The following is a 15,246-nucleotide window of genomic DNA, read 5'->3' on the forward strand; positions in this document are numbered from 1 at the left end:
CGGCTTTGTTCGATTTATAACGCCAAGTCACAAAAGAACAGACTTGGATACGGATAAAACCTTATTAAGCAAGCTTATTCGGCCCGTACTGGGCAAATAATAATCTCAACCTTTTTATTCTGAATTTATGAACCTCTCTTTTCGATCTCTAACATTTTTTCTTTTTTTTTTTCACGTAAGAAACTCAAAAGTAAACTCAAAGAAAAAAGCAACTTTGCTTAACTCACACTTTGTTTATTTGCATTATCAAAGTAAATGAAGATTTTACAATTATTTCATATCAAAAGCTATTCACTACTAGTCATCATTGCTAACAGCTCTTTCTACAAAACGTTTCATCATTAAAGTAGCTAACTTTAAAGGTCCAATAAAATAAAGCTTGAAATACAAACTTTAAAAACATATATATTAACCTACAGATACAGTCGAACCCCGTTTTCTCAGACACCAGTGTTGATATAATCTTAAGCTGGTCAAGTAAGTTCATTGAAGCAATGTTCATTGTACTACATATTTTCCAGTACATAACTGACTGTCAATAACCTGCTAATCCCTAAAACAAACTTGCTATGAAAACATCATAAAGATAATGAAATGTCAAAGAGTATAGTAATCATTTTAGAAACAATACGTTTCTTCTCTAAATTAAGAAAACGTAAATCCTCTAAACAGCCTTTTCTTCTATAGTTGAGGTTCTTATTTCAGCAATTAATCCATTAAGTGGTTTTATTACTTTCTTATTTAGTATTGCTAGTCACCGCTCTATTAATCAATATAACCACTGGTGCAGCAAACAAACAAATGTTTTTTTTTCCTTCAAAATAATTCATACAATACAACTCAAGAGATGTGGCTATTTATCCCATCCACATGCCAGAGACACAAATTTGTTTTTGTCACCCACCCACCCACCCGTCCCCCCTACTCCCAGAACAATTATTGAACAGTTCAACCGATACAGAACCAAACCACCAGCAATTACGTGAATACTGCATCTCTAACGTTTTACCACAGAAAAGAATTCCACAAATTCAACTAACTGAAAACTAAAATGGATTTTGAATCCCTGAAAAATAACCCGATAATTACCGGTTTTCGTTTTGTTTGTAAATGACAATGTTCACTCCAATATTTGGATGCGATGGTTATACTCGTCACAAAGAACAATTCGGCCATTACTGAGATTTGCTACAGACCGTGGATAATTGAATTCTCCTGAATTACAGCCCTTTGTTCCAAACTTGCCAACAAACTTTCCATTAAGTTCAAACAATTGTGTTCTATTATTACCTGAATCACAGACCATCAGATGTCCTCACTTGCTCACTGACAAGCAATGGGGATAAAAAAAAACTCCCCGTTCCCCCACCCTGCTTTCCAAACTTGTACTGAAAGTTTCCATTCCTGTCGCAAACTTTCAGACAGTGTTCAAAACAGTCTGACACTATGAGATATCTGTCACACTGAACACAGTGGATAGGATAAATAAAAGAACCCTGCCCACCCATCTTCATTAAAAACTTGCCATCAGGAGAAAAGATCTTAATCAATTTGTTTCCTGCATCAGCAACAATGATATTACCATCACTGTCTACAGATAAACCAGAAAAATTAGAGAGCTGATTGTCAAGGCTTCCTTCCATACCAAACATACCCACGTACTCACCCTCCCCACTGAAAATCTTGATCCTATAGTTATTGTACATGTTGTCTGCTACGAAAATAGTTCTGTTTGTATGACAAGTTATTCCAGTTGGATACTTAAATTCGCCCGCTTTGTTACCTTCCCGACCAAAAGATCTTAAGTACTTTCCATCACTCGTGAAGATTTGAACTCTGTGGTTCCAGCAATCAGTTAAAACTATCTCGTCCCTGGCATTCACTGCCACCCCCCTGGGATGGTTAAACATTCCAACAGAGGAACCTTGTTTTCCAAAAGAAAAAACAGGTCTGGCCTGAAATAATTTCACATCAATAGAAAAAGGACTATTAAAAACCTGTTTGCCGTTTACCTTTACTGTCACTTTGTATTTGCCTTGATCTTTCGGTGAATAGCAGATTTTGTAGCTTCCATCGTTATTGTCATTTATTCGCACTTCCGTCGCGCATTCTCGTTCTTGTTCATCCCTGATCTCTGCCGATACACGGTCATGTTTATTGTAACACTGCTCTCCCTCTACGTTTCTTGTGGCCAGAACAAACTGTGCTTCAACTCCAACAGTTCCTTCTTGGAGTCCTTTGCCCTCAGCGACAGATTGACTAGCTTCAGTTTGCTGCAGTATTTTCAGTGTTCCGATTTCTTCGGTGTTGACAGTTTTCAACATCTTTTGATTTGGCACGAAAACCAACGCGGGAAGATCTTTCAGGTCACGTTCACTTGGCTTAGTAGTTTGATCAACTCCCTCCAAGATTGTTTGTAATGACTTTTTCACTTGAACGACTTCAGCGTTTGCACTTCGAGTCAAAACTTTATCAGCTTTATCCAACGATGATTTGATCATCTCTATTTGATGCTCGATCTCAGTCTTTTGCGTTGTTAGACTTTTGAGTGATTTCTCTTTTTGGTCTTCCACCGCTGCAAAAATAGTTTGCTTCTTCGCTTCAATATTAGCAATTAAATTGTCAACAGTCCTCTGAACGTCTCTCTTCACCTCTTCGCCTCGTTGTATGATCTTCGCGTAGTCTTCATCAAGTTTACTAACAGCAGTCAGCTTTGCTTGTAAATTACGCTTCTGTGTTTCAATCATTGATTTCATTTCAATCTTTTGTCTTTCAGCTTCGTCTTCTATGGCTCCAAAGAATGACCAGGATGATCCATCAAAACACAAGATTGGCAAACGGCCGCTTCACAGTTCTTACAAAAGTACTTTAACTCTTCTTTCTCGTGCCGTTGCTTTGTACAGAACACAGGTCGCTTGAGCACATCCTCATAGTCCTTCTCTTGAAAGTCTTTCAGCGCCAGAACACGGTGATCTTTATTGCTTCGCATGATGTTGTGTGCAGTGACGCGCTCTTGACAGTGAAATATGCAACACTGGAAACAATAAGAAGTCTCAGAGCTTTTCTTCTCGCAGTTCCCACATCTTACTTGACTACTTCTGCACTCTCTTATTGCCACACATCAATCAAGCCATTGAGATAAAAACTGGTTGGAAGATCTTTCAGATCGCCACTTTCAGGTACTCTGCTAACGGCTTGACAATTTGGGCATCTGATGGTGTCGCAGCCATGGCTCGTCCTAGGCCATTGTTTCAAGCAGTGCAGACAGAAACTGTGTAAGCATGGCAGATGTTTTGGATCGGTAAATATGTCGGAACACACCGAGCAAGACACTTCTTCGCGGAGATTATGGAGCAACGTTTTGATATCCATGTCGTGTTCAGAAACAAGCGAGTAAAGCAAGGTTTCGACGGAACTCAACTCGAAACAATGAAGTCTTGTGACTTTCTTTTCACTCTTCTCTGAATCGTGGCTGTTTATTATGCTAATCGTTTCCTTTCTTGAAACCGAATTATGCTAATCTTTTCCCTTGTTGAAACCAATCATTGAACGTTGCTTTAAGAGCCTTTGTCATTTTGTTTTGGATACTGATTCTTAATGTGACCATTAGGGCTCGTTGATCAGATGTCACTAAAACATTACTGTTTTGGAGTCTGTATTTCGATTCCTTTCTGTCTGAGTTGACTTCATTTGCTTTGTTCTCGCGCAAAAGATGGACAGCTCATTTTGTTGGGGTGCGTTGGTCAGGCAAAACTCCAAGCAATGGTCTGAACTTACAATCTCTACGGACTCGCGAAGACTCGCGATTATCTGCGAGCAACGTGGTGGACTGTAATTTTCATATGGCAATGGCATCTTATCCATCCTCTAAAATCTTTCTCTTTCACCTGCTCCTGTGATGAAAGCCTCATTTCTCCTTACCATCTTATGGCAAATGTAAGAAGACACGTTATGAAAATGCAAGACGCAACCATCATAGTTGAAAACGTTTGACTAAAACCCAAATTCTCTCAAAATTATTTACAAAAATATTGTGACTAAGTAAGGAGAAATTTGATATGGATCTTTTTCTTTAGACGGTGAAAATCACTGGCAAGTTTGAACTAAGAGCTGCTGTGATTTGTAACAGCTGACCTCACTGCTCACACTTTAGCCAAACTGACCAACACTGCTGGAAATTATCCTGGCTTGCGTGGTATAAAACAGCCAAGAGCATTGTGGCTCCCCTCGGATTGGATGCTACTCCAACACAGATTACTTCCCTCTTAACCTTTTATTAGGTCCTTCTAACATGATGGTACACTCCTGTGTGGCGAGAGGCACTACAACAGTAAAATGTCAGAGGGGGCGACGTCATATATCCGCGCGGATGCACGCACATGTCAGGGGCTCTCGCGTGGATGTTGTCACGTTGCGTGATCAAATGGTGAGAGTTGAGAGATTCTCTTGCGTATTTTTCACAGCGATGGCAGGGAATAAGGCAGGGAATACGAACCAGGGAGCTTATATGTAGTTTTATGCTCTGAGCTAACGGAAAAGGGGGGTTTTTCAGGGTCGAAAACAAGACTTCAATCTCGCGCTGGGAATGAATAATAAGATCTGCTCACGCTAGTTGTAAGCTTACGCGTATGCTTAAGAATATAGCAAGAAAACTATCTGCTCTGGTATCGAGTTAATTTGTGAGTTTCTCAGACAATGTTTAATCATAACCAAAACCCGTTTTGATGGTTTCTTATTGTCTCTGCTTGTTTGGTGAGTTTGCAATGGTTTTTGAAAGGAAAGTCTGACGCGTACAATTAGCTCATTTGCATAGTGCAGCTCGTGCACTTTCAAGTCCGAGTCCCTGTTTTCAATTGTCAACAAATCTTGACAAAGATTTCTTTCGTTATCTTTTGTGCTGAGATGCTGCAACAAATTTCACGAATGCAAAAAAGGCTAGAAAACATCATGTGTGTTTCTTCAACATAAGCATAGTGAAGTTTTACACTGCGAAAATGAAAATAGACAAGGAGTTTTGATAACTCGATCAACAAAATCGAAATCGTTATTCCAAGTTGATTAAAGAAAGCGTCATCGTAACTTTGCTGATTATTTCTGCTTTATACACATATTTTCAGCTTAGCTTTTAATATGTTCTCAAACATTTATCAATCTTAAACGTATTTAAAAACTATAGAGCTATCGTTTGAGTTCGATGTACGCTTTCACACGAAAGTGCGGCGGAAGTACAATTTGTCATGTTTACTGACTGTACAAAACATGCATCGGCGGGCGCTCTCATTCATCGACAACAGAGAATTTACTGGATTTTTACACGAATAAAACTGAGCAGTATCTACGGACGTACAGTTATTAAGCCTCGATGAAACATCAAGCGTTGCTTACAATTCAAGCGAAACTCAAACTAGCAATTATTTTGTTTTACTTTTCGGTCGCGATAGACTGACAAATTCCTCGCAAGCGTGTGGCAAGAGGAGCTATGAAACTATGAAGTCCTGAAGCTCTGCTATATCTAAATATATCCAGCTAGTTTTTTGCTGTGTAATGGAAAAGCTGTTACTCTTCAACATATGTGAAATTTAAAGTGGAGTAATGTACAGCTCATGTAAAAGAAGCATCAGTCGGAACACAACTTGGTCAGCGATATATATATGCTTACAGCGGAACATACCTAAATTCGACACTGTCTTACTTCACTCAAACTGGAGCAGCTTACGACGAAAATACTTAAGCAAAATTCCAACAGATGTAAACGCGTTGAGTTGCGGGGCAAAAACATGAAATATTTCGGGAATTTCGGACGCCATTTTCCCCACGCGACATCCGCAAAAATCCTCGCAGCATGTACGCGCGTGTACCGCAGGTGATGGCGCAATTTGTTCTAAAAATAGAATTATTGTCCCATATCATGGGGACAACCTCAATACTTGAAATGGCGCGCGCTTACGGTCTCCGTCCCCGATTATGGCTCCTGGAAAGAAACAAATGTTTTCAATGGAGTGTTTCTCGATGCCCCCTTCTAGCAATTATCTAGATACGTTCAACCGTTTTCTTTCTGTCTAGTTGCTATGAGGAGAAGACAAACACTCTCCCAGGATATTTAGTAAGAAAGTAAACTTATTTCGTGAAAAATTAAGCAGCCTCGCATCTAACGACCCGGTTAGCTTTATTAATCCTTCATTTGAAGCCCTTACTAACGAGTGCGCTGTACACAAAATTTAGGGGGGTCCCAACAATACCTTACTAAAGCAGGGCTGTCGTGCGATTCTATTCTTCGGCGGGAAAACAAGGGCAATGTTTAACTGTGTACATTCTGATCGAAACACTGAAGAGAGAACAGACAAGCCGAAAGCTGGAGAACGCATGTTACATCTACATCTATACTTAGTTAAGTAAGTCGGTAAAAACCGTGAGATATCACACCAACTGTAAAAATCTAAATAAAAATAATACAATGGAATATAAAAAAAAAAGTAAAAAATAAAACAATCTAAATAAAAATAATACAATGAAATAGCAAAAAAAAAAAAATAAAAAATAAAAAATAAAAACTCTAATGAATAAAATTAATACAATGGAATATTAAAAACTATTAACTAACTTTTATCTAAAAAGTATCTACGGACGTTGTATTCCGGCACAATATTGTATTGTAGCATTGCTTCCAAAAAGAAAACTTGGCGAAGCACAATACCCAGCTACAGAGAAAGAAACATAAAACGCTTTAAGAACGGCGCTTGTTTATCTAACCTATTGCCACTTTTGTGAGCTCAGTTCTATACGTATGAATTTAGCGCTACCAGGAAAAAAGAAACCCTGCAGAATATGAAAATAGTGCTCGCTTAGTCGCCTAGCCGACCCGCTAGCTAAGAGTAGTGTGCAAGAGCTCTGTAGGGAGGGAAAAGTTAACGTAACCCCTTTCAAGTGTATCTTCTGTATCTGAACGCAACAAAGAGATAAAGATATGGTTCGACCTGGGCTCGTGTTAACAGGAAGCTGAAACTTAATCATGTATCAAATAACCACGTAACTTATCATGTATTTCGTTTTCATGGCTCCAAAACAAACTCAAGTTTTTTCAATTTATAACGTAGTCACAAAAGAACAGAGTTAAATACGATAAAACCTTATTAAACAAGCTTATTCGGCCCATTGTACTGGAGAATTTATGAACCTCTCTTTACGATCTCTAGCAATTTCTTTTTTCACATAAGAAACTAAAAAGTAAACTCAAAGCAAAGAGCAACTTTCTTGAACTCACACTTTGTTTATTTACATTATCAAAGAAAATGACGATTTTACAATTATTTCATATCAAGCTATTTACTGCTCTTAATCACTGCAAACAGCTCTTTCTACAAAACCTTTCATCATTAAAGCAGTTAACTTTAAAGTTCCAATAAACTAAAGCTAAAAATACAAAGTTTAAAAACATATATTTTAACCTACAGATACAGTCGAACCCCGTTTTCTCAAACACCGTCAGAAGCACACTAAGTGTTGCTATAATCCAGGTGTCTGTCTTAAGCTGGTCAAGCTAACAGAAAATGTTGGAGCTGGGAACTAAAATCAATTTCCATAAGGCTCAAGGTGTCCGTATTAAGCGGTCATTCGTAAAGTGGGGTTTAACTGTAGCACTGCAGCTAACAAATACTGCTATTGAGTATAAGGAAAATACAAACTTCAAGGCAATTAGTAACTTGGTAAGTTCATTGAAGCAATGTTCTTTGTACTACATATTTTCCAGTACATACCTGACTGTCAATAACCTGCTAATCCCTAAAACAAACTTGCTATAAAAACATCATAACGACAATTAAATGTCAAAGAGTATAGTAATAATTTGAGAAACAAAATGTTTCTTCTTTAAATTAAGAAAAGGCAAATCCCCTAAACAGCCTTTTCTCCTATAGTGGAGGTTCTTATTACAACAATTAATCCATAAAGTGGTTTTATAACTTTCTTATTTTGCTAGTCACTCTATTATATAATATAACCACTGGTAAAGTAAACAAAAAAAAAACGTTTTTTCTTGTCCTTCAAAATAATTCATACAATACAACTTAAGAGATGTACGTATTATTCCCATCCAACTGCAAGCCACACAAATTTGTTTTTGTCACCCACCCACCTGTCCCACCTAACCCCAAAACAATTATAGAACAGTTCAACCGATACAGAGCCACACCACAAGCAATTGGGTGGACACTGCATTTCTAACGTTTTATCACAGAAAATAATTCCACATATTAAACAAACTGCAAACTAAAATAAATTTTGAATTTTGAATTTTGAATTAATGTCCTAGAGTTTCTCTTTTTTTTATAAAGTACAGTGCTCACTCCAGTATCTGGATGCGATTGTTATTCTCATCACTCACAACAATTCGGCCATTACTGAGAACTGCTAGAGACGATGGAGAATTGAATTCTCCTAAATTACTGCCCCTTCTTCCAAACTTGCCAACAAACTTTCCACTGAGTTCAAATACTTGTATTCTATTATTATCTGAATCACAGACCATCAGGTGACCTGACTTGTTTACTGACAAACAACAGGGATAATTAAACTCCCCGTCCCCTCCACCCTCCTTTCCAAACTTGTACTGAAAGTCTCCATTACAATTAAAAACCTTTATACAGTGTTCACTGCAGTCTGACACTATGAGATATCTATCACATTGAACACAGTGGAAAGGAAAAGTAAAAGAACCCTGCCCACCTATCTTCATTAGAAACTTGCCATCAGGAGAAAAGATCTTAATCAGTTCGTTACCTGCATCAGCAACAACGATATTTCCATCACTGTCTACAGATAAACCACAAGGATTAGAGAGCTGACTATCAAGGCTTCCTTCCCCACCAAACATACCCACGTACTCACCCTCCCCACTGAAAATCTGGATCCTATGGTTATCCTGCTCTGCTACGAAAATATTTCCATTTCTATGAAAAGTTATTCCTGCTGGATACTTAAATTCGCCCGCTTTGTTACCTTCCCGACCAAAAGATCTTAAGTATTTTCCATCACTCTTGAAGATTTGAACTCTGTGGTTCCCCCAATTAGTTACAGCTATCTCGTCCCTGGCATTCACTGCCACCCCCCAGGGATAATTAACCATTCCAACAGACGAACCTCGTTTTCCAAAAGAAAAAGCAGGTCTTAACTGAAATGATTTCACATCAATAGAAAAAGGACTATCAAGAATGTGTTTGCCGTTTACCTTTACTGTCACTTTGTATTTGCCTTGATCTTTGGGTGAATAGCTGATTTTGTAGCTTCCATCCTTATTGTCATTTATTCGCACTTCCGTCGCGCATTCTCGTCCTTGTTCGTCCCTGATCTCTACCGATACACGGTCATGTTTATTGTAACACTGCTCTCCCTCTGTGTTTTTAGTGGTCAGAACAAACTGTGCGTCAACTCCAACAGTTCCTTCTTCGAGTCCTTTGCCCACAGCGATAGATTGACTAGCTTCAGTTTGCTGCAGTGTTTTCAGTGTTCCGATTTCTTCGGTGTTGACAGTTTTCAACATCTTTTGATTTGGCACGAAATCCAACGTCGGAAGATCTTTCAGGTCACGCTCAGTTGGCTTAGTAGTTTGATCAACTCCTTCCAATATTGTTTGTAATGACTTTTTCACTTGAACGACTTCAGCGTTTGCACTTCGTGTCAAAACTTTATCAGCTTTATCCAACGTTGATTTGATCACCTCTATTTGATGCTCGATCTCGGTCTTTTGCGTTGTTAGACTTTCCAGTGATTTCTCTGTTTGGTCCTCCACCGCTGCAAAAATAGTTTGCTTCTTCGCTTCAATATTAGCAATTAAATTGTCAACAGTCCTCTGAACGTCTCTCTTCACCTCTTCGCCTCGTTGTATAATCTTCGCGTAGTTTTCATTCAGTTTACTAACAGCAATCAGCTTTGCTTGTAAATTACGCTTCTGTGTTTCAATCATTGATTTCATTTCAATCTTTTGTCTTTCAGCTTCGTCTTCTATGTGCTCCAAAGCATGACCAGGATGATCCATCAAAACACAAAATTGGCAAACGGTCATTTCACAGTTCTTACAAAAGAACTTCAGCTCTTCGTTCTCGTGCCGTTGCTTTGCACAGAACACAGGTCGCTTGAGCACATCCTCATAGTCCTTCTCTTGAAAGTCTTTCAGCGCCAGAACACGGTGATCTTTATTGTTTCGCATGATGTTGTGGCCTGTTACGCACTCCTCACAATAAAATATGCAACACTAGAAACAGTAAGAAGTCTCAGAGCTTTTCTTCTCGCAGTTTCCACATCTTACTTGACTACTTCTGCACTCTTTGATTGCCACTACATCAATCAAGCCATTCAGAAAAAAACTGGTTGGAAGATCTTTCAGATCGCCACTTTCAGGTACTCTGCTAACGGCTTGACAATTTGGGCATCTGATGGTGTCGCGGCCATTGCTCGTCCTATGCCATTGTTTCAAGCAATGCAGACAGAAACTGTGTAAGCATGGCAGATGTTTTGGATCGGTAAATATGTCGGAACACACCGAGCAAGACACTTCTTCACAGAGATTATGGAGCAACGTTTTCATATCCATGTCGTGTTCAGAAACAAAGGTTTTCGCGGAACTCAACTCGAAACCATGAAGTCTTGTTACTTTCTTTTTTTAGCTCTTCTTGGAATCGTGATTGTTTATTATGCTAATCTTTTCCCTTGTTCAAACCAATCATGGAACGTCGCTTTAAGAGCCCTTGTCATTTTGTCTCGCATACTAATTCCAAAGAATGTGACCCTTGGGGCTCCTTGATCAGATGTCACTAAAACATTGAGCAGAACAAAACATTAGTGCTTTGGTGTCTGTAGTTCAATTCCTTTCTGTCTGAATAGACTTCATTTGTTGTTTTCACGCGCAAACGATGGACAGCTCATTTTTTTAGGGTGTGTTGGTCAGGCAGAACTCCAAGCAATGGTTTGAACTTACAATCTCTACGGACTCGCGAAGACTCGTGATTATCTGCCAGCCACACGTCCCTCGTGAGCTAGCTCGCGCGCCACTTGTCGATCTCTCACGAGAGGAAAAATGCTTCTTGGCAGTCTGTTATAATCAAAACTACTTATGTCGTTATGGACTGTAATTTTCATGTGGCAATGGCATCTTATCCTTCCTCCATAATCTTTCCGTTTCATCTGCGCCTGTAATGAAAGCCTCATTTCTCCTTACCATCTTATGGCAAATGCAAGAAGACACGTTACGGGAATACAAGACCCAATCATCACAGTTGCAAACGTTTGACTAAAACCCAAATTCTCTCAAAATATTGCCACTCAGTAAAGAGAAATTTGATATCGATATTTTTCTTTGAACGGTGAAAATCACTGGCATGTTTAAATTAAGAGCTACTGTGATTTGTAACAGCTGACCTCACTGAAATAGTGAACTATTTTTAGTTAACGATGGAGTGATGTCACACTTAAGCCAAACTGGCCAACACAACTGGAACTTATCCTGGCTTGCGTGGTATAAAACAGCCAAGAGCATTGCGGCTCCCCTCGGATTGGATGCTAGCCCAACACAGATTACTTCCCTCGTAACCTTTCATTAGGTTCTTCTAACATGGTGGTACACTCCTGTGTGGCGAGAGGCACTACAACAGTAAAATGTCAGAGGGGGGCGAGGGAAGGAGGGGTTTGCCCGTCAATTTTTGAAAAGTGACTGCCCACTGCTTATTCCCGGACTGTTTAATCTGGAGTTTAGCTCACTACTTGGGAGGAGGCGACCAAATGAAATAGTCGGGGACTGATGCTCGTGGTCTCGCTAAGAAGCTGGTGTAAATCAATGATTCTGTTCTCACTTATAGGGTGTTCAGGACAAAAGCCCCATTAGTTTTAGCTGTCTAAGTGTGCATTTGAAGACCCTGAAGACGTTAACGCTGTGATTTTCGTTTTAATTGGTATTTTGTCGGGATTGAAAACAAAGTTAGAGTTACACCCAGATTGCTCTCCTCTAGAACTTTTATTCAAATTTTTCGACGAGCATCCCCGACATTTTTGTATGGGACTCCCGTAACACCCCCCCTCCCTTACCCCCACCCCGCACCGGGGCTTTCTGGCCGTCAGTGCCTCATGCTTATATACATGAGACGTGTAGTTATTCTATTGATGGAAAGAAAAGCGATTTTTGGTCTGACAAGGATCTTGTGTACCGGTCAACTTATCAGCAGTGAAGAATTTTTAATTAAAGATCGAGGAAGGCACAAATGTTTTCAATGTAGTGTTTCTTCGTTGCGTCCTACTAGCAATTATCTAGATACGTTCAACCTTTTTTCTGTCTTGTTGCTATAAGGAGAAGACAGATACTCTTCCATGACAATTAGTAAGAACGTAAACTCATGTCACGTAAAATTAAGCAGCCTCGCATCAAACGATCTGGTTAGCTTTATTAATCCTTCATTCGAAGGCGTTGCAAACGAAAGCGCTTTATCTCATACACACAACTTAGGGGCGTCCCAAGAATACCTTACTAAAGCACGGGCACTAGCACCGTCATACGTCACTGTTCAAGCGATTCTATTCTTTGGCAGGAAAACAAGGGAAATGTCTGATTGAAACACTGAAGACAAGACAGAGAAACCGAAACAGACACGGCTCCTCGTACGGTACTGATCAGATGAAACGATACTCATTCTTAAATCAGCAATTCAGCCTTGACAGAAATCGATAACTTTTTAGAAGACGAAGGTTCTTATACATGACAAAAGAAGACCAGAACACACGTCGCTTTAACAATACAATATACAGGACCAATTATCAGCAAGCTAACATTTATACACTGTATTGTGTTATTTCTCATTGTTCTTAACCTGCTACGCTTAAGTTTATCTTCCACAGTGAATTCGAGTAGCTGTCGAGAGATGGAAGTGGTTTTGAGTTTTGTAGTTTTTGTATAACATGACCTGTAATTTGGTTACCTGCTTACTTGAGTGCTTAGAAACCAAGGACATTGCGACAAACAGCTCCCAGCACATCAAACTCAGTTTCGGCATAACAACCTCCCCTCCCTGGCTAGAAGAACCAGTCAAAGGAAACACGATGTCAACCCCTAATTTATCGGTAGAAATAATAACACGTGCTATTGGTCGAAGGGAGAGAAATTAACAACTGCAAGACCACAGAGGGTTGGAGAGACTGGAGTACATTGTGCTCCGAGAGGCCGTGAAGTTATGTATTGTCTATACGCAGACCAAAAAAGTACAACATAAAATGGAAAATATTGCGGAAAAACGGCGATCCAACTCAAAATTTGAATTCAAGAAGAATTCAGATCATAAATACCTTAGTCTAAAGCAAACGCTTCGACATGAAGCCGGAGAAAAACGTTCTCGCTCGCGTTTTGTTATTCTGTGTTTCAGTTGAAAATCCAAGCAACACACGCTTTTTGCTCGCTTGCTGTATACATCATATAGCCTTTCCCATATGTGGCTCTTTTTAGCGTTTACGTCTAATGGAAGAGTATAGTGATGACGAAAAGCATTGAAACATTACTAGCTAAAGGAAAACCTAGCAGAGCACCTCACCCAGCCAAAAAGAGAGGAACATAAAACGCTTCAAGAACTACGCCAGTTCATCTTACCAATTGGCAATTTCCATTTGACCCATTTGAGAGTTTAGTTCTCCAATTATGAATTTAACGCAACCGGAAAAAAAGAAACCCTCCGGCAGAATATGAAAATAAGGCTCACTCGCCTTGCCGACCCAGCTAAGAGTAGCGTGCAAGAGATCTGTAGAAATGTTATTTGGAGGGAAACGTAACTGCTTTGAAGTGTGTCTTCTGTAGTTAACAGGAAGCTGAAAAGTAATCATGAATCAAATGATCAAGTGACTTATCAGATATACTCGAATCTCCGGTTGCGACCGCCTCTCGTAAGCGACCAGTTTTCTAAAATACTAAAAGTTTTGAAGTCAAATCATTATATTTAGAACCCCTTGTAAGCGACCACCTCTCGTAAGCGATCGCGACAACTTTTGACGCTCAAAGTTTGAAATTTTCTTTTCTTTTTTAGCCTCCCGTAATCGACCATTGGACAGATAATAGAGTGGAGATTTGGTAACAAGACATTATCGCAAATTCCTAGGTAGCACAAGAGACTGACTTTTTTTTTTCAATGGGAAGTACAGGATTTTTTCTCGATATTGAGTTTTTGATGACATGAATAAAACATTTAAAACATGTGGTCTATACAGTTACCAGATATGCTACTGAGGCAAACTTTTGACCAAGTATGGTCTAAGCTCTCGTAAGCGGCATTCTGCCGAAACCGACCACCTAGGACACGTACGCTTGACATTTTGGATAGTTGGTTACGAGTGGTTCGACTGTATTCCGTTTTCTTGGCTCCAAAACAAAGTTAACTTTGTTCGATTTATATCGCCAAGTCACGAAAGAACATCAAAATTAAATAAGCGCCCCCCCCCCCCCCCGTCTTCTCCTAATTTGAAATAAGCGCTCCGGGTGCTAATTCGAGGATTTACGGTATTTGTTAATGCTAAAATTCAGTTTAAATGGAATGGCTCGGTTGAACGTTTTGAGTCATTTCTACATCAAAAACTTGGTTTATCAGCAGACGACGTAACGAAGGCTAGCAATGGAGCGTGTACTGTGTGGAAGACTCCATGTGTGACTTTCAATCTTTACACGAAGACCAAAACCCTTCTAGCACAAAGAAAAGTGGCGGATTATACTCGAGATTTACTTCTTCAGACCATCTAAGCAGTTTTAAAATAATCAAAATTCTGCCAAGTCACCAGACGAAACAAACAACATTCACCTCGCCATCGAATATACAACGGGCGGAGTACATCAACAAGCAGGACCGCGAAAACTTAAATTCAGTAGGAATGAGCAAAACACTCATATGAGTTGTATTTAAAGCTGAAATGCTCTGAAAATTGTCGAATTTGTTCTGAGAAACTAAACGTTTCGGGCTTAGCCCTTCTTCAGTAGGTGGATTTAGCCACGCCATACAAAAAAACTGTACGCGTAAGCACGCACGAAAAGCGCGCGCATGAAGTACAAAGTAAACAAAGGGGAAAACCATTGTTTTAGTGCGCGTAAGTGTAATACGCGCTAGACCCACAGTCACAAGAAATTGAAGTTAATATTCAGTCCGTTCGGTCGAAGCGTGCCCAGCAGAACTTATCCTGAATTGCGTGGTATAAAGCAGTCAAGGGAATTGCTGCCTCCCCCGGATGGGCTGCTAG

General features: G+C 39.6%; 1 protein-coding gene and 1 pseudogene across 1 annotated transcript; both read right to left on the reverse strand.

Annotated features, from left to right (window-relative positions):
* Positions 1-213: 213 nt before the first annotated feature.
* LOC149113108 (E3 ubiquitin-protein ligase TRIM45-like) lies at positions 214-3,567 on the reverse strand (annotated as a pseudogene).
* Positions 3,568-7,247: 3,680 nt separating this feature from the next.
* Positions 7,248-10,797, reverse strand: LOC149113109 (E3 ubiquitin-protein ligase TRIM45-like). The gene has a single exon (XM_089287894.1). The coding sequence runs from the start codon at positions 10,199-10,201 to the stop codon at positions 8,339-8,341; it is 1,863 nt and encodes a 620-aa protein (XP_089144020.1). The 5' UTR covers positions 10,202-10,797; the 3' UTR covers positions 7,248-8,338.
* Between the last annotated feature and the right edge of the window lie 4,449 nt (positions 10,798-15,246).

Source organism: Orbicella faveolata, unplaced genomic scaffold (genome assembly GCF_042242905.1).
Source record: "Orbicella faveolata isolate gen_17 unplaced genomic scaffold, um_ofav_v1 contig_15, whole genome shotgun sequence".
Taxonomy (NCBI): domain Eukaryota; kingdom Metazoa; phylum Cnidaria; class Anthozoa; order Scleractinia; family Merulinidae; genus Orbicella; species Orbicella faveolata.